General features: G+C 38.5%; 1 protein-coding gene and 1 long non-coding RNA gene across 50 annotated transcripts in view; one reads left to right on the top strand and one right to left on the bottom strand.

Annotated features, from left to right (window-relative positions):
- The window catches only part of STAU2 (staufen double-stranded RNA binding protein 2), a 319,371-nt gene that overhangs the window by 111,350 nt on the left and 184,520 nt on the right, over window positions 1-23,501 (bottom strand). For 30 of the 49 annotated variants that reach the window (XM_085020656.1, XM_085020659.1, XM_085020664.1 and 27 more), the window contains 1 exon segment: window positions 4,958-5,071. In XM_085020656.1, the coding sequence (XP_084876782.1) occupies window positions 4,958-5,071 (114 nt within the window). 49 annotated transcript variants of the gene reach the window in all.
- Window positions 8,630-12,503, top strand: LOC146403837 (uncharacterized). The gene is made up of 2 exons (XR_014843686.1): window positions 8,630-11,375; window positions 11,657-12,503. It is a non-coding gene; the product is annotated as an uncharacterized LOC146403837 (long non-coding RNA).

Here is a 23,501-nt window from a genome sequence, read left to right as displayed (position 1 = left end):
ACAAATTTTAAATTTCACAAGATGATTCAGCTCAGCGAGGACTATAATAAATTAGTGGTTCTCTAATTTAGGACAAGGACTAGAAGTCAGTTCTCTTTGTATGCTCTAGTACCTAGTTCGGGGTTCCCACATACTTGCTCAGTTAACAAATGTTTCCTTAAAAAAATAATCACTATCTGTAAATGTAAACTATGTTTATGTTCTGGACAGTTAAACATTCTAAATTAATGTGAATGTATCATATCACATTTATTGGGATGAATAAGGCAAACACATGTAGAACTTTCTCACCCATACACATGGGGACCTTCAGGCGGACAGGGCCTTGAATGACGGTCCACGGCTTGGATGAGAATTCAGTTTTCAAAGGGGAAACACTGGCCTACAGATCCTTTCCCTAAAGTCAGAGTGGGACAAGCTTCGGCCACTTTTTGGAGACTATTAATCAGTCTAGGAGGTCTGAAGCAGGCCTTAACTAACCACTGGCATTCAGAGCTGTCAACCAGGTTATTAGATAATTACACTGCATTTTTTCCCAAGACGGCTCCAATACACACAGAGAATACAGGAAAGGAAAGGGGAGTCTATTCTTCCACATTTCCTGGGGATCAACACCGCATGAGTAATTGATAAAAGAATGAGTTTGGGGAGTTCCTGTCATGGCTCAGCAGAAAAAAATCTGACTAGTATCCGTGAGGATGCAGGATTGATCCCTGGCCTCGCTCAGTGGATTAAGGATCCAGCATTGCCGTGAGCTGTGGTGTTAAATCGCAGACGCAGCTCGGACCTGGTGTTGCTGTAACTGTAGCTGTGACACAGGCCAGCGGCTATAGCTCTGATTGGATCCCTAGCCTAAGAACCTCCATATGCCACAGGAGCCACCCTGAAAAGACAAAAAACCCCCAAAAGAATGAGTTTGGCTTTTTTTTTTTTTTAAGTTGGGTTTATTGCAGTATAATCTGCGTACAGTAAAACTTACCCTTTTCAGGGTACAGTTCTGTGCACAAATGCATCCAGCTGTGGTTTCTATGTACAGTCAAGATATAGCACATTTGCATCACCCCCCAAAATTCCCTCATGATAATTTATGGCCAATCCCTCCCATCGCCTGGCGACCACTGATCTGTTTTCTGTCTCTATAGTTTTGCCTTTTCCAGAATGTCATACACATCAAATCTACAGTACGTAGCCTTTTGAGTCTGGTTTCTTTCATCTATTCTGATGTAACTGGCAACAAGGCCAGTGAAACTGGGGCACAGAGAAAAGGAGAGGGGTGGTGATTCAAATTGGAGAGACAGAGGGGGCCAGGAACTTGTATGCCATAACAAAAATTTCGGATTTATAGGAGGAGTGATAAGAAGCCACTGGAAGTTTTTGAGCAGCTGAATAATGTGAACTGATTACCTTAAAAATAATTTTAGCTACTGAATGGCAGAGTGCCCACAGAGCAACAAAAGCAGAAAAAAAAAAAAAAAAAAAAAAAAAAGGAAGCCAGTTTAGAGCCAGTTTATGGTCTGGATTAAAAATGCTAGCAACTTGAAGTAGCATTAACAGCAGAGACGGTGAAGAGCAGTCAGATCAGAGATGTCACTTAGAGGAAGAGATGCTAGGACTGGAGATGGAGAGTAAAGGGGCTGAGGAGGCAAGGGGGCCTCAAGGTGCTCGGCCCAAGCGACAAGGTAGATGCTGGTGTCACTTACCAGGGTAGAGAAAAGAAAAAGGAGAGAAAAGATAAAAGGTGGGAAAAGCAGGTTTTGGAGGGAAGGATGGGAGAATGAAGGGTCCCATACGGGTGGACCTCATCAGCATATATTGAATCTTTTCTCTGATCATGTTGCACATCTGTGTTGACCTGGATAGAGAAATTGCACTTAAGGGCCCCTGTCCTATGACTCTTAATACAGTGAGTGAAGACACTGGGTGATACACGCAGTCACCACTTTCCTGGGTCCCTAGAGTTAATTTTTTTTTTTTTTTAATTAAGAAGATAATCTGGAGTTCCCATCGTGGCTCAGTGGTTAACAAATCCGACTAGGAACCATGAGGTTGCGGGTTCGGGTTCCATCCCTGGACTAAGTCAGTGGGTTAAGGATCTGGGGCTGCGATGAGCTGTGGTGTAGGTCGCAGAGGCAGCTCGGATCCCGAGTTGCTGTGGCTCTGGCGTAGGCTGGTGGCGACCACTCCAATTAGACCCCTAGCCTGGGAACCTCCATATGCCGCGGGTGCAGCCCTAAAAATGACAAAAAGACAAAAAGGAAAAAAAAGATCATCTGAAAAGGTTCAATGCTAGGGAGCTCTTCCATTTCTCCCCTTCATTGTCTATACAAATAAGAACAACCCGAGTTTCACAGGAAGGAGCACCTCTCAATTTTGCACATACTTTTTTTTTCAGAATACTTATTCTCCAGTTTGATTGCAGGGGCTTAAATGAATTAAGCATAGACAATGTTTTTAATTAACCGTCATTTTTCTTGCTTTAAAGCATTTTCCTGTTTTCTAGTACTTTCAAATTAATAAGTAAAGAAGCATTCAGCGGTCCCTCTTGTCCACCTTATGAGACCAAGATTATGCTTTGGAGATGGTAAAGGAGGACCTTTTGCTCAGACACACCCTCAGGAGGAGGAAAGGGTATTGGCAACACAACGCCTAAAAGCCAGAGGATGTGGAGCAGAGGTTCAGTCGGTGTCTGCCTTCCTCAGGGAGCCCAAAGATCCAAGCACAGGGAGGTGCACTGATGACACCCACCCCACCCTGCAGCCCTGAGGCCACCAAAGTAGAGCAATACACAGGATGACCATTCCAGTCATGGCTCCATTCATACATCCAACTGTCCGTCCATTTAACCATTATCGACACATTTCCTGGAAGTCTCTTTTTTTCATCTTAAAATTTCATGCAAAGTTGTCATCTCTAATAGAGTTGTATTTTAATATAAAAATGCCTTTATTTACTTACCATTGAGTAATTGACATTCCAGAGAGATGCAGAAAAAGACCAGTTGTGCAGGTTGTGCACTGCATGCCTTGAAGGGGAGGGCTTTCACAGTGTAGTTACTGTGGATCTATTATGACAGTTGAGTAGCAGTAAAATGTTTGAAGCAGAGTTATCTTTTTCCTTTTTTTTTTTTTTTTTTTTTTTTGGAGGGCGGCTGCATGGGAGTTCCTGGGCAAGGGATTGAACCTATGCCACAGCTGTAACCAGAACCACATCAGTGGCAACACCAGATCCTTTACCTATTAGGCCACCAAGGAACTCCGGAGGTACCTTTTTCCTAATCTGTAAAAGTGCCATCTGGGCTAACTGCAGCCTTGAACTTTTGAGTGCCTTGGCATATGAACTTGGCACAAGACTGAACCAGCCTCATTAATTACTCATAAAGAAGTCAAGTTCCAAGAGGTGAAGAGACAAGGTCCCAGAGCTGGTCCACAGCAAGTCTGGGTTTGATCCCAGTCTCCGCTCCCAGCCCCCATTTCTTTCATCACAATGTACTACCTCTGCTAACAGCAAATCGCTCATGTATGTGGGTTTCTGAGAACGCTTTGAGTTCTTTGCTGAAGGAAAGACTTTTGCAGGATGGTTATCTCATGCAGCTTCTGCCATAGCTTCCATCTGCCATTTTGTTCCTAAAACTCAGATTTTTTTGACCAATGGATTGTTCTTTCCTGAACAGCATAATACCATGCCACCAATTAAATGATGACTGGAAACCCATTATGTCAGAAACATAACGAACTAGACAGGTGCGCCCTTAAGAATGCTTTCTTAGGGCTTGTTTGTGCTGAACAATTCAACTATGTCTTTGAGAAGATATATTATTATGCTCTTTTATTCTCTCCATGCAAAGGCACTACTCAGAAAAAAAAAAGTCAAGCAAGACTACTAGAAATTCTCAGGTTTACTAAGAAAAGGATATGAAAGTGGTTATGATTGTTCTATCTGTAAATGGTTAGTTGAAAAAGCACAGCTGGTTAGTCATACAGTAAACTGGGTATGTCTCTTTATTTTTACTCCAAACTAGAAACTCTATGGCCTAGATCATTAGTTTTGTCTAATCTAATGATTTTGTTTGTTTTTGTTTGCATTTTAGGGCTGCACCCGAGGCATATGGAGGCTCCCAGGCCAGGGGTCTAATCAGAGCTGTAGCTGCTGGCCTACACCAGAGCCACAGCAATGCCAGATCCGAGCTGTGTCTGTGACCTACACCACAGGTCATGGCAATGCCGGATCCTTAACCCACTGAGCGAGGCCTGGGATCAAACCTGCAACCTCATGGTTCCTAGACGGATTTGTTTCTGCTTCACCATGACGGGAACTCCTCATCTGATGATTATTTTATTGGAAAATATGGATTGTCCTATAAACAGGATGCATTATCAAGCTGCTTAGCTAAACAATCAAAAGGAATGCGTTTACGGAGAAAAGATACTTTTCAGATTTTTAGCGGCATTTCAGAAATTAAAATTAAAAAGTTAAAAAAAAAAAACCCACCAGAATTTCATTTTAGCAACATCCCAAGTTATGAGAGTAAATTTATGGTCCCAAAAGTTCACGCAGCTACTTGACATACATTCTCTAAGACTGAACTCTCTTCAACAGAACTACATGAGCCTCTCATAATGAGACTCCAGTGTTAGCTACACTTCTTTGCGGATCTTTCTTCCCATGTGTAATTATTAAAAATAAAAACAGCATAGGGCAATTATTTCTTCTTTATAAGAGAATTCTATTTTGAAATTAATAATGAAACTAGAAGTCTAAAATAATTTACATCTCCTAAGATATCAATTTCCCAACACAAAAAAAATCTTGATTTTTTTTCCCGGAAGTCTAGCAAATGGCACCAGTGGTTAATGTTTTAGGGAAAGCAAAGCTGTATGTGTGCACAGAGCTTCCACTGGGATGGTCTCTGATTTCTGCGCTGGGCCATAGGCAGCAAAATGGCAGTGGCGCATTATACCTGGTCATGGCTGGCTTCAATGGAGCTTCCAATAGCATGGAAAGTCATCTGCACAGGGGCTAATGTCAGACAGGTCACATACTCTTTGTCACTTTGTCTATCACAGTAGTGAACCTATAACAGAACACATGCAATCTGCTGAAGACCGCTTCAAAGAGGGAACCAGATACAACAGGTCCTTTTCAAAGCATCTAGCTTTCAAGGAGTTCAAGTAATTTATGCAGAACACAACTCAAGTATTTAACACCTTCTCAGGACTCGAATATCTATGGAAAAAAATCTATTGAATCTGTTTTAAGGACTCCTGAGGTTTTCAAAGAGTTGAGGAGACGCATTGCAGAGTGTTCTACATTAGCATAGCCAGCAGAAAAATTCACAACTAAATGCTATACCCATCTTTTTTTGTCCAACTTTTCATAATGCATAATGCATAAAGGACTCCAGGGTAAAGCATGAGTCAAGTTCACTTGAGTCTAGTGAAATTTTGTCAACCTGAATTTTCCTCATCTTTGACTCTGTGTGTGTGTGACTGCCATTTGATTCAGCGTGACATTCTTCTATTTATACATTATAGTCCCTATAAAACCAGGGTGTGTGTGTGTGTATGTATGTATGCATGCGTGTGTGTGTGTGTGTGTGTGTGTGTATCCCTCACTACATCATGTTCTGCTTAGAATTTTGACATTACAATCAAATTGAATTAAACTGAAATGATGTGTAACGTGCAGACCAAAATAAAGTTACTATAATATTACTTCTCTTTTCGTTGAATACAACCAACCATTATTAAAACCACGTGTAAGAGTATATGGGGTTTGGGGGAAGCAAAAGTCCATCTTCCCACTGGGAAAAATTCCACCCTTCCATTTATCTACTTTCGAAAATGGTCTTTCAAGCAGTATTTCATTCTAAGCTAATGAAGTAAAAATAGCTTTGCTTTCGTGATAAATTAATGAACATATGCCTAAACAGATGTACGTATAAAGATGTATGTATACTATGATTCTGACAGAAAACAACAATATAAATCTTAGTCTAAGGGTTTAATAATTCAACATTTTTAAACCACGAAGGTTAAGATTGGCCATCCACTTCCCTGAAGGAAGGGAAACTTCCTGCAATCTATAAAAAGTAGTTCAGCGTTCAAAATCAAGTCAACACACAATGCTTTGTTTCCAAAGTACTTTAAAGATTTTGTTATAAATATATTTTTTCCAAATTACCTTTGAGGAAAAAGATTTGACCACAGTTCAAAATCACTGTGCTGTACTGCGTGAGCACATTAAAAGGTCACTCGGTGTGTCTGAGTTCAAGAAGCTGGATATGCTGTTTACTATGCAGCAACTAAATATGACGTGGAAATGAAGCATCACATAACAGGTTTATGCAGAAGCCAATACACGGGGACACTATAATGGCTGCATTTCACAACCATTTATGGGACACTTAAAATATTACGTCTGATTTAGTGCTATCATAAACACGCCTTTTAAAATAAAATGCCCTTTGACATCAACTGAAAAGTCTATATGGAAGACATGACACCCTCCTAAATATCCAAATCGATAGTGAACACGCTCGGAAGCCAGCCAACTTATTGTCATTTGATTTTCTTTCCTCTAGAGAAATGAAAATTAGGTACAACGAACATTGCACAAGACCATTCCAGTCAAAAGATGAACTTCAAACTTCATTTCCATCAGTGCCTTGGAAACTATTACTGAAAGATCTAACTTTCCTCCCAACTGTACACCATTCATCATGAGCCTGCAATACCCTATTCAACATTATACATGCAATGTAAGTGTACGTGTAGAACTTACGTATATAAGATAGAGGCGCAAGTTGGCATGTAGCTCGAAAGAAAATATCACAGCATCCAGTGAGGTGACAGATTGCTAACTGTCCTCCAATATTTTCCCACAGTAACTCTTGGCTGGGCACAGAATAAAGACATTTCCTAGGCTCCCTGGTAGCTGTGATTACTTATGGCTTGAGTAGAATGTAAATGAAAATTCTACAGTAGTTTCTTGGAAAGTTTGTAAAACGAGATTCCAGGTTGTGCTTTTTGTGCGTCTTTACTCACTTAGCTGTTTGGAATCTTGGCTATGTCATCTTTGACTGTGAGGACAAGGGCTGAAATTTAGAGATGGCGGAGTGGTAAGCTGGAGGGAACCTGGCTCCCTGAAGATTTCATGGAGCAGAACCATTACCCTAGCCCTGGATTGCAAACTTATGGACCTTTATGTGTGAGAAGAACCCACATCTATTTTTCTTAAGTCACTTTTTATGACTCAGGAAAGAACTTAATCCCAGGGGGATTGTTCCCATTGCTGCAAAATTGACAACACAATGCACAGTCAACAATTAAAGGAGCACGAAGGAGTTGCCAATGTCTAGGGCTAGGCCTCATTCCCTCTTCCCATTGCCTTATTATCAGCCAGCAGAACTGCTCCAACCATAGAGAATACACAGAGGCACCAGGAAAAGGCAGGTGAATGGGAAGGAGTTATCCTGGTAGTAACCTTGTAAAGAATACAGTATTTCTAGCAAGTGTGGGAGCTCTAAGAAAAAAAGCTCACAAGATGGGGAGTACCTGCTTTAAAGGGAGACTGAAACTTCTTCCCCTGTCAGTAGGTGTGCTGAGAATTGAACCTATAGACCCCCTTTGAAAAGAAATCTTGACTGAGTCCGATGTATGTCTCTAGCCATTTGGAAGCACATGAAAACAGAGACTGAGTTTTGGAAATAATCTGAGAGCTTGGTGAAGGTGCCCTAGCCACACAGCATCCCTGAAAACAAAAAGGGATGAAGGAGGACATTTACCTAGATCTTCATGGCCCTTGAGCCAAGGCATCGCTCAGGCCACTGACACCTACTGACAGTGGGGTCAGGGGCATGGACCCCTGGGAAAGCCCAAGGAAAAGAGGGCTGCCTCTCAGAGGCAGAGAGAGAATTGGGAGAAACTAAACATTGCTTCAAGAAAAGCGTGAACAGAAGTTCCTTTCGTGACTCAGCAGTTAACGAATCCAACTAGGATCCATGAGGATGTGGGTTCGATCCCTGGCCTTGCTCAGTGGGTTAAGGATTTGGCATTGCTGTGGTTGTGGCGTAGGCTGGCAGCTGTAGTTCCGATTCAACCCCTAGCCTGGGAAACCTCCATATGCCACAGGTGTGGCCCTAAATATCAAAAACAAAACAAAACAAAAAAAAAAAGGAACAAAGGAAAGTGTGAACAATATTTTTAATAACTATAAATGGAGTATAACCTTTAAAATTTTGAATCGCTAGATTGTACACCTGTAACTGGTATGATATTGTAAAGCAACTATATGTCAATTAAAAAAAGAAAACCATGAACACCAACTATATGGAAACCAGCAATGGATAAAACCAGGCTAAGGGTGGCACCTTCCCCCACCCTAGTCCCCTCACCAAGGCTTCCAACATCAGAGTTATGAGTAAGGCCATGAAACAGAGGTAGAGTGTGGAGGAAGATGTCTTTAGAAGCAGATCAAGCTCCTGCCCCATTAATTACAAATACTCAAAGGTACTGGAGTGAGGGGAAAATAAAAAGAAATCAATGTATATCCTCCCTCCTCCAAGTGTCTTGAGCCAAAACAACTGGCTGGCGAGATATGAGCTTGGAGTTTTATGGTGAACTGGACTAGATTTCTTTTTTTTTTTTTTTTTTTTTTGTCTTTTGTCTTTTGGTTGTTGTTGTTGTTGTTGTTGCTATTTCTTGGGCTGCTCCCGCGGCATATGGAGGTTCCCAGGCTAGGGGTTGAATCGGAGCTGTAGCCACCGGCCTACGCCAGAGCCACAGCAATGCGGGATCCGAGCCGCATCTGCAACCTACACCACAGTTCAGGGCAACGCCGGATCGTTAACCCACTGAGCAAGGGCAGGGATCGAACCCTCAACCTCACTGTTCCTAGTCGGATTCGTTAACCACTGCGCCACGACGGGAACTCCTGGACTAGATTTCTTAACACTAAGGGTAACCAGAAAACTATGGGATTTTCCAAAGATATAAAGAAACATGAATGAGAGACCTGACAGAGCAAGGAGGAAAGTGGTAACTGGGGAAATAAAATCATCCCATATTTATACCCCCTCATACTGAGCCTGCCGCTAGAACAGAAAATATATGTAAAAAATACGGGAAACTATTGTTTGAGGACACAATTGCAAATTAAACAAAAAGTAGTAATATACAGGTAAAAGACCTTAAGAAAGATCATACTTTACACACTCAATCAATCACTCATGAAAACAAGTTTAATGTGCCTCTTGAGTTTTATTTTCTTCTTGGACATTAGAACATGAGAGTTCATAAATTGTGAATTTCAAAAGAAAAATGTGTGATGACATTTTAAAATTCATCCTTCTAAATCTAAAAAAAGCTTCCTATGATTCAGAAGCCAGGAATCTTACAATTCTAGGCTGAAACAATTAGGGTAATAAAATTCCACTACATTGTATAATACACAGATCTTCAAGATTGATGTGTGAAATATTTCTGCTATAAGAAAGCAGTGTTTCTACAAATGTGGCCCTAAAAATGCCAATATACAATGTCATGGACCTTGATTTTGATTAAAGAAAAATGAGTAATTTTAGAAGATCACAAAAACATCTCCTATGTTTAAGATGTATTATTTATGAGTCATATCATTTTGCTATCTTTCATACTCTAAAAATGTAAGCAACAAATCTTGATTTTTATACTGTCGGAGTGCTTGTTCTGGATTTATAATACCATCAACGAGAGCAAATTGACATTTTGTTTCTTTCTCATGGACTTACAAAAACTGTTCCAATAAAAGATGAGTCAGAAATCTCAATATATGTAAATTAAATAATGCGGCTTCCTTTGAAATTTGCAAATCTATAATAATTTTTATTTTTAAATAAGCCTCCCAGTTTGATTTGTAATTGCATAAACCCAGATGAGATGCTATAACTATTCACTCTGATAATGATTTTGCCAGCCTAGCGATTTCTTCTTCTTGAAGGGAGAGGCCCAAATCACTTTAACTATTCAGACGACTTAAGAAATAAAGAAAAATACTATAAGCTCTAAAACAATTTACATAAAAAGCTAGGTATGTGAGTTTTTTCATACCCATCTGAAAACACAAGGGGCCATTCCAATGCAAATTTAAATTCCCTACCCCCTACTTCAAAAAAAGTTGAATCAAATTGTTTTCTGCCCAGGGTGAGAAATTCCCTGATGTAGTAGGACTACTAAATATTTTACTAATCTCAGAAGGGAACTGGTAAACTGACTGTCAGATGTTTTTAACAGTCACCCCCTGAGAGACAGAAATGAAGAGGGTGTGAAAAAGATCCATGTTGAAAGAAAGCTGCTCATTAGATCATTAAGGAAAGAGAAAGGCCTGTACATGCACATAGGCTCGTAACACAATCACTGTGTCAATGTTTGATTAGCACAACTCAGGTTCACAATAATAGTTTTACTCCACAGCAGCAGGCAGGGATCACAGAGTAGCTATTGCATAGAAGCCCTGCGAGTAGGGGTAAAGACAGCAGGCTGCTAAAGGGCAACAGTTTGGTACTATATCTTAAGATACTCAAAACATGCTTGATTCTTGCAGAGTCCGTACACGAGCTGAACAAAAGACCTAAATCTTTATTAACATGCAGATTAGCATATTCTTGGCAAAGCACAAAACAATACTGCTTGATAAATACTTCTCTAATAAGTAAATTGGTATTAAACATTTCTTAACTACTTTTTTTGGTAACTAGAGGACTGTAAATCATCTTATTTGGGTCAACTATGGCAATACAAATCTACGGGACATTTATTTATAACTAATACATTGATTTATAAGTAATAAATAAAGGAAGTTTCTCCATGAAAAGCACTTAGAATAATGCATGGCTCATAGTTGCATTAAAATAAATATTAATTCTAATAATAAGAAAAACACATCCCGTAATAATGTAGTAGAGTAAAAGATATGATAAGATATATAATTATGAAGAATAATATTACATTAGGGTTGTGTCTGTCACTGACTTTCTCCAAAGCTTCTTTCCCCAATCCTTTTCATAACCAGAGTCAAGTCCTTTGTAACTAAAATGTAAACATATATTTAACGTGCTCAGTCATGTACAGTGTTTTAGCTGTATGAGTAATCTGTTTCCCTCTATGTGCAATATACTTGTCACATTAATGCCTCTAAAGGGATAAGTGAATAAATGAAATCACATTATACAGGCTAAAGCTCAACTTGTAATTATCTTTTCTCTCTTTCAGAAATTCTATGCTTGGGAAAAAGCTTTGAACATTATATGCCTATATCTGGTGTATAAAATCTAGCACTGATGTACAAATTTATTTCTCATATAAACCACAGATGAAAACTCTCTAAAAAATGCAACAGGAGTTCCCGTCGTGGCGCAGTGGTTAATGAATCCGACTGGGAACCATGAGGTTGCGGTTCGGTCCCTGCCCTTGCTCAGTGGGTTAACGATCCGGCGTTGCCATGAGCTGTGGTGTAGGTCGCAGACATGGCTCGGATCCTGCGTTGCTGTGGCTCTGGTGTAGGCCGGCAGCTACAGCTCCGATTCGACCCCTAGCCTGGGAACCTCCATATGCCGCGGGAGCAGCCCAAGAAATGGCAAAAAGACCAAAAAAAAAAAAAAAAAAAAAAAAAAAAGCAACAGATAGTGTTGTTAATATTGATAAGGGCGATAAACTGCATCCCAACTTTAAATAATGAGTTTGTACATGAGAAAATTCCTAAATTTTTGTTTGTTGCTTCTGTTGCCATTGACTCTGCCAGTTCAGGTCTAAAGCAGTTAGTTAACATGTAAATTACATGATACACACATATATATAGTTATTTTGGTTCTACATTTCCATAAATAAAACACTAAATGATTTTTAATAGTCAATGACACATCTACAGGAAAGAAGCTTCCCTTTTGTAGTCTGTACTCATGTTTTGATATACTCACATATATCCATTTATATGTGTAAAAACAGGCTTCCTTAAAATCCACAGGCTTTGCAAAGAAATAACTTTTTAACAAGGAAAACTTTCCAAGGTCAAAGGAAAATTACAGCTATATAGGCAATCAGTATACCACCAAAGTCAAATTAATACAAAATTTTCTCTCAAGAGGGCCAACCAATTCTACCAGTTTTCACATATTAGAATTTTGCTGTATTGACTATCACTTAAAAACTGGGTATCAAACACAAGACCAAACAAATCTTTTTATTATATACTGGTTTAATTCATAGCGCATTTTTTTTTTCTTTTTAGGGCCGTAACTGTGCATACGGAAGTTCCCAGGCTAGGAGTCTAATTGGAGCTACAGCTGCCCACCTACACCACAGCCATGGCAACATGGGATCCAAAACGTGTCTGCAACTTATACCACAGCTCATAGCAATGCTAGATCCTTAACCACTGAGAGAGGCTGGGGGTCAAACCCACATCCTCATGGTTACTAGTCGGGTTCGTTTCCACTGAGCCACAATGGGAACTCACCATAATGCATTTTTTTTAAACAAAAGTATTAGAATATTTTCTTTCTACTCAGGAATTACAGATTTTAAAAACATACTAATACTTGTATTTAAAATATAATTACATTCATGATGAAAAAACCATTTAGGACTTCCGTTTTCAGTCAAGACACAATAGATTTTTTCCCTATTCTTTCTGCTAAGTACATAAAATATATCCATAAAATAAACATAACAGGACTCAGAAAGGTAGAGAGAAAGACGAAGACCAGGTAGGAATTTCAAGACCCAAGAAACAACACAGTGGTGAATTCCTGGATTTTCCTTTTTTTTTTTTTTTTTTCTTCATTTATCCTGAACTAGGTACTAGAATAATTAGCATCCTGGGACAGAATGGAGGGTCAGGGCTTTCACTACCACTCAGCAATAATAGGTTGTTAGCAGAGGCTAAGTGGGGAATGTGAACTTCTACCCATATCTGGTAGTAAAAAGGCAGCATTCCTATACCCTAGATGGCACACTGCCAGAGAAGGCTTACTGAAACAGAAGATTTAAATAAGACTTATTAGACTCCTAATATCCAGGATTCAAGAGAAAATCATCCATGATATCAAGAAACAGGATAATCTCAACTCGAATGAGAAAAGACAATCATGAGATCCAACAACAAGATAACATAGATATTAGACTTCATAACACAGATATTAGCCATAACACAGATATTAGCCATCATAAAAATGCTTCAAAAAGAATTACACACTCCTGAAACAAATGAAAAAAACAAAAAACAAAACTTCGCCAAAGAAACAGAAGATATAAAAAGAACAAAATAGAAGATTTAGAACCTGAAAACAGAAAAATCAAAATGAAAAAAACCACAATGGATGGGCTTAGCAACACAATGGAGAGAAGAGAGGAAAGAGTCAGTGAACTTGAAGATAGATAAATAGAAATTCCCCAATCTGGACAACAGAGAGAAAGCAGACTGAGGAAAAATGAACAGTGTCAAAAACTTATGAGGCCATAACAAAGATGTAATATTTACATCATTAGAATCCCAGAGAGAACAAATAGTGATTGGGGCTAAAAATGAATTTGAAAAAAAAAATGGCTGAAAATTTACCAATTTTTGACAAAAGATACAATAAAAGCACAGGTTCAAGAAGTTGATCAGACTCCAAATGTGATAAACACAGAGAAATCCATGCCAAGACACATCATAATCAAACTTCTAATAGTTAAACTGCTTATCCTAGAACCAGTGAGAAAGAAACAACTCTTGACTTATACAGGTAAAACAATTTGACAGCAGTTTCTCAACAGAAATCATGGATGTCAGAAGGAATTGGAATAATGTTTTTCAAGCACTAAAAAATTTTCAGCCAAAAATTTTATATCCTAGCAAATATATCCTTAAAAAATGAAGGGGAACCCAAAACACTCTCACATGAATGGAAAACTGCTAATATGCTGCCAGCATACCTACCCTAAAAGAATGGCTAAAGTAAGTTCTTGAAACAGAGGGAAATGAAAAAAGCAAGAATCCTGGAACTCCACTGGGAAGGAAGGAAGAAAACAGACAGGAGTAAAAATGTTGGTAAATACAATAAATAGACGTTCCTTCCCTTCTTGAATTCTCTAAATTATGTGTGACATTTGAAGCAAAAATTACAACACTGTCTGATGTGGTTCTCACATAGGTAGAGGGAATATTTAAGACAATTATAAACAGAGTAGCATTTAAGGCACTAAGAAGGGCATATCACAGCTGCAATATTCTTACAAAAATGCACAACCTCAATCAAATAATGAGAAAATATCAGAAAAACCCAAATGTAAGAACATTCTACAAAATAAGTAACCAATATTATCCAAAAGTGTCAAGATCATGAAAGACTAAAGAATGGGTTATGATTGAAAGAGACTTATGAGGCATCACAACTAAATGCAGTGTGAGATCCTGGACTGGATCCTGGATTCCTGGACCAGGAAAAAGACTTTAATAGGAGCACTGACAAAACTGAATAAGATCTGTAGATTAGTATAATGTCATCATTAATTTCCTAGTACTGACAATTATGCTATGGTTATATAACTATTAACATCAAACTCTGTAGTGTATTTCTGCTTTAAGTCTAAAATTATTTTTAAAGGATAGCTACAAAAGGGAAAAAACCTTTAGTGCTTCAGAATAAAGGAGACTTGAAAGAAGCCAAGATTCTATTAGAGGAGATAATAGATAAAACTTTCTATACCATCAAAATTTTTTACTAAAAGAATCTTCAAACAATAGACGGGTATCAATGGAGACAATTTTCTCTTAATTAGAAAAATCAGGTCACTAGCAATGTGGTACTTTCTATCGTTGATAATAGGAAAGAGGTTGCAGAAAAATTCTGGCAAGCATAAAAGCCTAGAAAATTACAATATCCAAAGCAACATGAAAAAGAGAAGTTAAAGATTCCTCTTTAAGATAGAGTTTTAGAGATAAAAAAATTATTATATAGGCTTATGCCTGTGAAGCCTACCAATGGGGATTAAGGAACTTGAACCAAGACATATCAATAAATGCTATTTAATTTGCAAAAGGCAAGAGGAAGCACAACTACTGCTTCAACTGCAAATCCAAATTGGCAGCAACACTGCCTACAATGGATTTTTTTTTTAAGCTATTTATATTTTTACTGTAGGAAAGTATTTTGCTGTCACTACTTCAACTCTCCCCCATCCCATTATTTACTTTATTACAAAAAGTTTCCACAGAAATTCTTCCAACAGGGAACAGTAACTACACAAAAGCAAATTCTGCTAGGTTCTTCTTTGCAACATTTGATAGAGAAGTTATGGAAAAGCGGAGAGACTGTTATCCCAGAAGCCAAAAGAAGACAAAGTTCAAGATGAGACAAAGTTTAGAATTTGACCCCAGCCAGGTTAAGAGCCTTAGAAAACATAACTCAAAACTATGCAGAAGAATGTAACAGAATTCAGTCTCTGTAACAAATCTTTAATATTCAGGATACAACCCAAGGTTACCTGACCTACAATAAAGAGGAAAATGTGACTCATACTCAAGTGAGAAGGCAATTACTAAAGACCCAAATCCAATATACTTGATGTTGAACCAAAAAGGTGTTTAAAGAACCTATTATAACTACTCTCAAGGATGTAAAGGAAAATAAATCTGTAATAAATAAATAGGAAATCTCAGCAGAAACAAATTAAAAAGAACCATGTGGAAAGTTTAGAAATGAAAATACACTACCCAAAATTTTTTTAAAAATTACTGGATGAAGACGACATAAAACTTATAGATCAACAGATAAAATCTAAAGTTCAGAAAGAAATTTTTAATGAATAAAGCCTCAAAATTCTGTGGGATAACACTTTTTAAAATGCATGCAAATGGAGAGAGAGGAGACAGAAAGGGAAAAATTTGGAAAATGCCCCAAATTTGATGAAAGCAAAATAGATAACAATTTAAGAAAGCAATAAATATGCAGTGAGTTCAAGAGTGGCCCCCCAAGAAATGTCCAAGTCCTAAGTTCTAACTTTAAGTAACTTTATTTTTTTATTTTTATTTTTTTGTCTTTTTGCCTTTTCTAGGGCCGCTTCCATGGCATATGGAGGCTCCCAGGCTAGAGGTTGGATTGCAGCTGTAGCCACCGGCCTACACCAGGGCCACAGCAATGCGGGATGCAAGCCACGTCTGCGACCTACACCACAGCTCACGGCAACGTCGGATCCTTAACCCACTGAGTGAGGCCAGGGACTGAACCCGCAACCTCATGGTTCCTAGTCGGATTCGTTAACCACTGCACCACGATGGGAACTCCTAAGTAACTTTAAATGTGACCTTATATGGAACAGGATATTTACACCTGTAACCAAGTTGAGATCACCCTGGATTTAGAGTGGGCCCTAAATCCAATGAGAAGTATCCTTATAGCTTTTCCCATATTTTAAACTATTTTCTTGGAGTTCCTGTCGTGGCACAGTGGTTAACAAATCCGACTAGGAACCATGAGGTTGCGGGTTCGAGCCCTGGCCTTGCACAATGGGTTAAGGATCCGGCGTTGCCGTGAGCTGTGGTGTAGGTCACAGACGTGGCTAGGATCCCGCACTGCTGTGGCTGTGGCGTAGGCTGGCAACTATGGCTCCAATTAGACCCCTATCCTGAGAACCTCCATATGCTGTGGGAAGCAGCCCTAGAAAAAGCAAAAAGACAAATAAATAAATAAATAAACTAACTATTTTCTTAGGACAGATATCAAGATTCCCAGTTAGTAATTAATTAATTTAAGGGGTCTATTCAGTGGCATGTAAAAACAACTGGCTGTGTTCCTGTTTCTGGTAACAGAAGAATGAGTTCATAGGATGAATCCTCTAGCAGTTAACGATATACAAGGTAGACAAAATTAAAGAAAAATATTTCGGATCAAAAGCAGGCAGACACCAGGTCAGAGTTTTCCCTTGAAAGACTAAAACGACTGGAATAAGAATTATAAGTTTATGGCTTTTTTTTTTTTTTGCCCGAGGGCATTCCTCACTTCCTGTAATTCTATTGGTAGAAAATTGCAGTCTTATGAGCTGAAGGTAGCACTGGGAAGAGTTTAGGGGTGGCAGATAAATGGTCATTGAGGGAAGAAGTCCTAGAAATGAGGTAGCTATGGAAGTGGTGCGACACCAAATCTGAAATATAAACTCTACCCCAATCCCTGGACAACACCTGAGGGTCTGATGAAGAAGTAGGCAGAAACCAGTGAGAAATCCATTAAAATCTGAAAGTCAGATCCCTTTTTCATCGATTGTAGGCCCTCGAGTGCACACATCTCAAGTGACAGAAAGCTAAAGCTTTACTGGCCTGAAGTATCAGAGGACATGGGCTGGCAGGCAGATCAGCTGAAAATTTAGGCGGGGGCAGGGGGAATGCTGGAAGCTAGGAAAGGGCTGGCTCCAAAATCTGAGCACAAACTTGGCCCAAATAATTATGCAGGCACAGGAAGACAGCTTTTCCAAGAGGAAAGGCTGCAGCTGGAAGCTGAAAGAACTCAGTGGAAGTATCTATCAGCTGAGGGATACCACCACGGGGGAGGAAAAGCGTGCAGTTTTAGTCCACGCAACCTAGCTGAGTACTAGACCAAAAAACAAAAACAGTAATCTACAGAACAAAAGATGATCCAGAGGTGCAATAACATATCATCCACAACGTCCATTTATCCAACAAAAATTACAGAGATGCACAGAAATGGGAATGAACTGTATTCATAAATAAGGTAGTCAATAGAAACTGGCTGTTAATGGGTCCTGATGTTGGATTTAGATGACAAAGACTTCGAAACATCTAGTATAGAGATGTTCAAACAGTTTTTTGAAATGTGTTCTCCATAATTATACAGATATGGCATCACAACCAAGAAATAGAACCAAAAAAGAACCAAACAGAAAGGATAGATCTAAAAAATACAATAACAGAAATGAAAAATTTACTATATGGACTCAACAGCATATTGGAGAAGACAGAGAACAGAATCAGTAAATTTGAAAATATATCCGTGGAAGTTACACAATCTAAAGACAGAGGGAAATTAACAGAGTATTAACAAAGGATAGATCTAAAATTAACAAAGGATAGATTAATCTATCCTTTGTTAATCTATCCTTTGTTAATCTAAATTAATCTATCCTTTGTTAATCTAAATTAACAAAGGATAGATCTAAAAAATACAATAACAGAAATGAAAAATTTACTATATTGACTCAACAGCATATTGGAGAAGACAGAGAACAGAATCAGTAAATTTGAAAATATATCCGTGGAAGTTACACAATCTAAAGACAGAGGGAAATTAACAGAGTCTCAGTACCAAAAGGCCCAACAGAACATGTAACTGGAGTCCCAAAGGAAAGAGAAGAGAAAAGGGCAAAAAAAAATTTTTTTTTGAAATAAAGTGGCCAAAAACTTTTCAAAACTAATGAAAAACATTACCTTAAATAATGTTTAAGCTAAATGAATCCCAAACAGGATGAAAAACAATCCTAGACATACCACAGGCAAATTGGTGAAACCAAAGATGAACAGAGTATCTTAATAGCAGCTAGAGTAAAACAACACATTCCATATATGGTACAGAAGCAACTGGTTATCCCATGGGAAAATCAGACTTCAACCCATAACCATACCATACACAAAAAACTAAATGGATCTCAGCATTAAACATAAAAGCATAAACCATAAAATGTCTACAAAAAAAATAAAAGAGAAAAACTTTGCAACCTTGGGGTAATCAAAGATCCCTTAGGCCCCAAAAGGCACAATTTATGGAAAAAATGGAAAATTGAACTTCATCAAAATTGGAAACTTCTTTTCCACTTTTCAAAAGATGCCATTAAGATAATGAAAAGACAAGTCCCAGGCAGAGAGGTAACATTTGCAATACAAAGCACTTTGTCCAGAATACATAAGGAACTCTGATGACTCAATAATTTTTAAAAACTTCAACAAGAGGAGTTCCCACTATGGCACAGCAGGTTAAGGGTCTGGTGTAGTTTCTGCTGTGGCATGGGTTCAATACCTGGCAAGGATCTGGCATTACTGCAGCTGTGGCGTAGGCTGCAGCTGCAGCTCAGAGTTGATCTCTGGCACTAGAACTTACATACATGCCCGTGGGTGCAGCCAAAAAAGAAAAACAAAAACTGCAACTAGAAACTAAGTAAAAGATGTGGACATTTCACAAAAATATATAATTGGCCAACAAGCACCAAAAAAGGAGTGCATATTATTGGTCATCAGTAAAATACAAATTAAAACATCAATGAGATACCCGTTTCTTTCATAGAATAAGACTGATCATATCAATGTATGGAATTTTCAAACACTGCTGGTAGGATATGATACAACACACTGAAAAAGAACCTGATAGTTCTTGTAAATTTGTATATGTACACTTACCATGTGACCCAGGAATTTCACTCCAAGGTATTATCCCAAGATAACTGGAAACATGTCTGCACAAAATCTTAAACATGAATATTCACAAAGATCTTTATTCAGAATAGTCCAAAATTTGAAAACAACTCGAATGTCTATCAATAGATAAACTGATGAACAATTTGTTGTATATAGCCACACAATGGATTAATACTTAGCAACACAAAGGAACAAACTACTGAAATATACAACACAGACAAATCTCAAAAATATTACAGTGAATGAATGAAGCTAGGAACAAAACTATGCAAACTACATGCTTCCATTCTTATGAAATTTTAGGCGAAACTCATCTTTAGTGACAAAAAGGATATCCTGGTTGCCTGGAGGCAGGGAGAGGTGAAGAAAACAGGCTGCGAAAAGGTACCAAGAAATTTTTTGCATTAAAAGAAATACTCCTATCTTGATTGTGGTTGTAGTTACCTAGTTTGTAGACATTTTTCAAAACTCATCAAACTAAATAAAATGGGTATGTTTTACCATATATAAATTATACCTCAGTAAGGTTGATTAAGACATTTAGAGTGTAGTTACCTTTGATACAATGGCTGGAGGCTCTAAGTCACTGGTCATGCTTCTCACAAATAATCATAATTAATCTCAATTAATTTCTAAGCAATGATTATCTTAGGAGACTAACCATTTGAATGTAACGTGTGTTCAGATGAGATGAGGTACGTTCAGGGTGGTATGGCCGAAGACTAACATATGTGTTCAGATGTGACTGTTTGCCATTTCACTTGTCCTGTTCCTTCTCCCCGCTCCACACTCCACATCCCACCCCCACAACCCCATCCTAATGTCTGCTCCACCAGGGCAGAACTCCCCTGACTGTCATTTATGCTATATCCTCAGTGCCCAAAAAGTACACCTGGCTCTATACATTTTAGTTAATGAATGAATGAATCCCTTACACTGTTAGTATTCATTGGGAATCTCTGCTAGGCCTTTGTCCACTTTCCCTATCAATCTTAACTACTTCTATGTCTTCAATTCCATCTATACACTGATGACTCTCCCATCTTTGTGTCTTATCCTCCCTTGTTGATCACCAGACCCATGCACAAATGTCTCTTGGACAAAGTGCCTCTGAAAGTCCCATAGGCAACTCAAATTTGCCATGATCAAAATGGAACTCATTAGGGAGTTTTCACTGTGGCTCAGCTGGGTTAAGGATCCGACGTAATCTCCGGGTTCGATCCCTGGCCTCACTCAGTGGGTTAAGGATTCAGTGTTGCCACAAGCTATGGTGTAGGTTGCAGACGTGGCTTGGATCCATTGTCACCGTGGCTGTAGCGTAGCCTTCAGCTGCAGCTCCAATACGACCCCTGGCCTGGGACGCTCTGTATGCCACGGGGGCAACCATAAAAAGAAAAAAAAAAAAAAAATGGAACTCATTCAACTCCTCTAAGTGTATTCATCACACTCATTCTAAAAATAAAACCTTTCCTGAAACATGACACATTCATATTACCTTCTTACTTTACTTCATCCTCAAATTTTTGAAACGAATGATCAATTCATCCTCAAATAGTCTCTATTTGCTCTTCAATGCATTTAAATCCAGCTTCCATTCTGACCAGGCCAGGGAAAGCATCCTCAGAGAAGGTGGTACAGGAGATCATTTAACTTTCTCAGCTGTACTGTGGACACCTGCACCTTGGCCCCACTCTAGGATCATTAGTTTTGCCTTAGTTCATCTCTACTATTGATGAACTAAGGCTATTTCTCTACTGAATTTGTGCAAAATCACCCTTTGTGCTACCAATCTTGTCTCTTTTTTGCCTAGTTCCTCCTCCACACTGCTTACGCAATTATCTTTCTAAAATACAAAACCAACATCATCACCCTTTAAAAAAAACAAGTTGGTGGTCTCTGCCTAACAGATAAATTCAAACTCCCAGCAAGATACTCACATCTTTTTAGCCTTGGGAAACACTTCCACTTTGAGCTCTAAGCATTTTCTAAGACACTGGGCCTTTTTTCTGTCTTTACTATTTAGCTGCTTCTGCTTGCAATTCCTTTTCTTTTTAGTCACCTTAAAACTCTATGTACTCTTTAAATTTTATTGCAAATGTCTTCTCTGCTATGAATTCTTCCTAATTCTTTCAGTCAGAGTTGTTCATTCCAGTCTAAGATTCTTTCTTCCTTTTTTTTTTTTTTTTTTTTTGCCTGCAGCATGTAGCAGATTGATGTTGACTTTTCAGTTTCCAGGCCAGAATCGAACCCAGGCCACAGCAGTGGTGAAAGCACCAAGTCCTAATCACTAGGCCACCAGAGAAGTCCCCCATCCATGATTCTTGACATGGCTAACCACACCTCAAGGGTTCACTTACCATATTATAACTACAGTGATGCTTATTACGTGGGAAGGCATTCCCTACATTACTTGTGCAGCATGCTACAAACAATTCATTACTTTTTATCAAAATGTGTAATGTTCAAACACAGATCCCTGGAGACCAGACTAAACTGTAGTAGCGGCCAAGCTTCTGTTCAGTGGTTTTCTTTTCCTGTCTGTCTGTCCCCCACTTGACCGTAACTCTTCCTGTGCCCACTGCTTGGTGTGCTGCCAAGGTGTGCAGGTACTTATTAAGTATTTGCCCAGCGTGAACAAACAAATGTTCCATTTCCTGTTGTTTAGCTAAATCAATTCCAGTATGCAATGAGATGACATTCCACAGCCACATTAACTTTATATCCATCCAACTGTGCACATGTATGCTGAAATTATTGAGAACTACTCTTTTTTTTTCTTTTGTTTTTGGCCATGCCCATGACATGTGGAAGTTCCCCAGCCACAGATGGAACCCATGCCACAGCAGTGACCTGAGCCACTGCAGTGACAATGCCGGATCCTTAACCCACTGCACCACAGGAGAACTCCTTGAGAACTATTCTTAATGGACTTTCTACATTTTTCTCTTATTAAGAGTTTTTGAATCTGTAAACTTTGTATCATTTCCCAACAGTTGTCCTTGTTTTCTCAAATGTTCCACTATAGGACTTCATTCTGAACTTTTCTTTAAAAAAAGGACAATTCTACAGATAAAAATGTCTTAAAAGTTCTTTAAATATCTCTTATCTCTGACAGTTAAATCTGCTTTTTGATGTATCATGTTAAGATGGCAGAACCTTCCTGAACCTAAAATCTGTCAGGGTTTAAAATGAACTAGAATTCTATCAATTGTATTCGTATAATAAAATTATATCTTTGAATAAAATCTCAAGTTCTTTCCAGCCCAAAAGAGAATTTTTAAATGACTCAGACTCTGTTGTATACCTAGCAGAAGGCATAAATAAATGTATTAATGAAACCTATGACTAAACCAAAACAACATCCAGAAGACCCTGGAGCCTAGTCCTTTCTTCAGGGATCAGGCTTACAAAATAAGGACTTATAAGCAAGAAGCCAAAATGTACCAGGCACTTCTGCCACATCATGAAATAACATACATAATGCCTCCTTCACCATCTGATATAAAACAAGACAGTCAATAAATGTTAGTTTCGTTTATATCTCCTAATGCCCCTGGTATGTTAAAGCAGTTTTTTTCAGTGTGCAGAAATCCTTCACAGGCAGTATTCCGCACGTTGTTCTCTTTCTCAAGAGTTGTCCGGGGTGAGAAGAGAACAATACATCTGCTATCTTAGATACTGTCATTCGCGGAAAAAAAAAAAAAAAAATAGCCGTAGCTGAATGCTGGAGAGAGGGAAATAGATAATTTCAACATGACTTAGAAGGAATATAAGAATGCAGGTCCCCACCTGACATGAAAGGTACTACAGTTAATGTTATGTTACTAAGTAAAAATCACATCACTGCCAACCTTTTCTAGAAAAGGGAAATGAAATTCACCTTAAAATGAAAAAAAAATTTCCCTCTCTTCAAATTGATCGAAGAGATAATTAACTACTGATTTTCGAATAATTCCAAATAGAATTCTCATGTTGAGTTGAAATCCCCCCCCTTTTTTTTTTGCCATTTCTTGGGCAGCTCCCGTGGCATATGGAGGTTCCCAGGCTAGGGGTTGAATCGGAGCTGT

The sequence above is a fragment of the Sus scrofa genome, chromosome 4 (assembly GCF_054392235.1).
Source record: "Sus scrofa isolate SSC_HxYL_T2T_F1_AM1 chromosome 4, Sscrofa_HxYL_maternal_Yorkshire_Landrace_v2.0, whole genome shotgun sequence".
Lineage (NCBI taxonomy): Eukaryota > Metazoa > Chordata > Mammalia > Artiodactyla > Suidae > Sus > Sus scrofa.
Note: the sequence above shows the minus strand (reverse complement) of the source record. Positions and strands in the feature narration are given on the sequence as shown.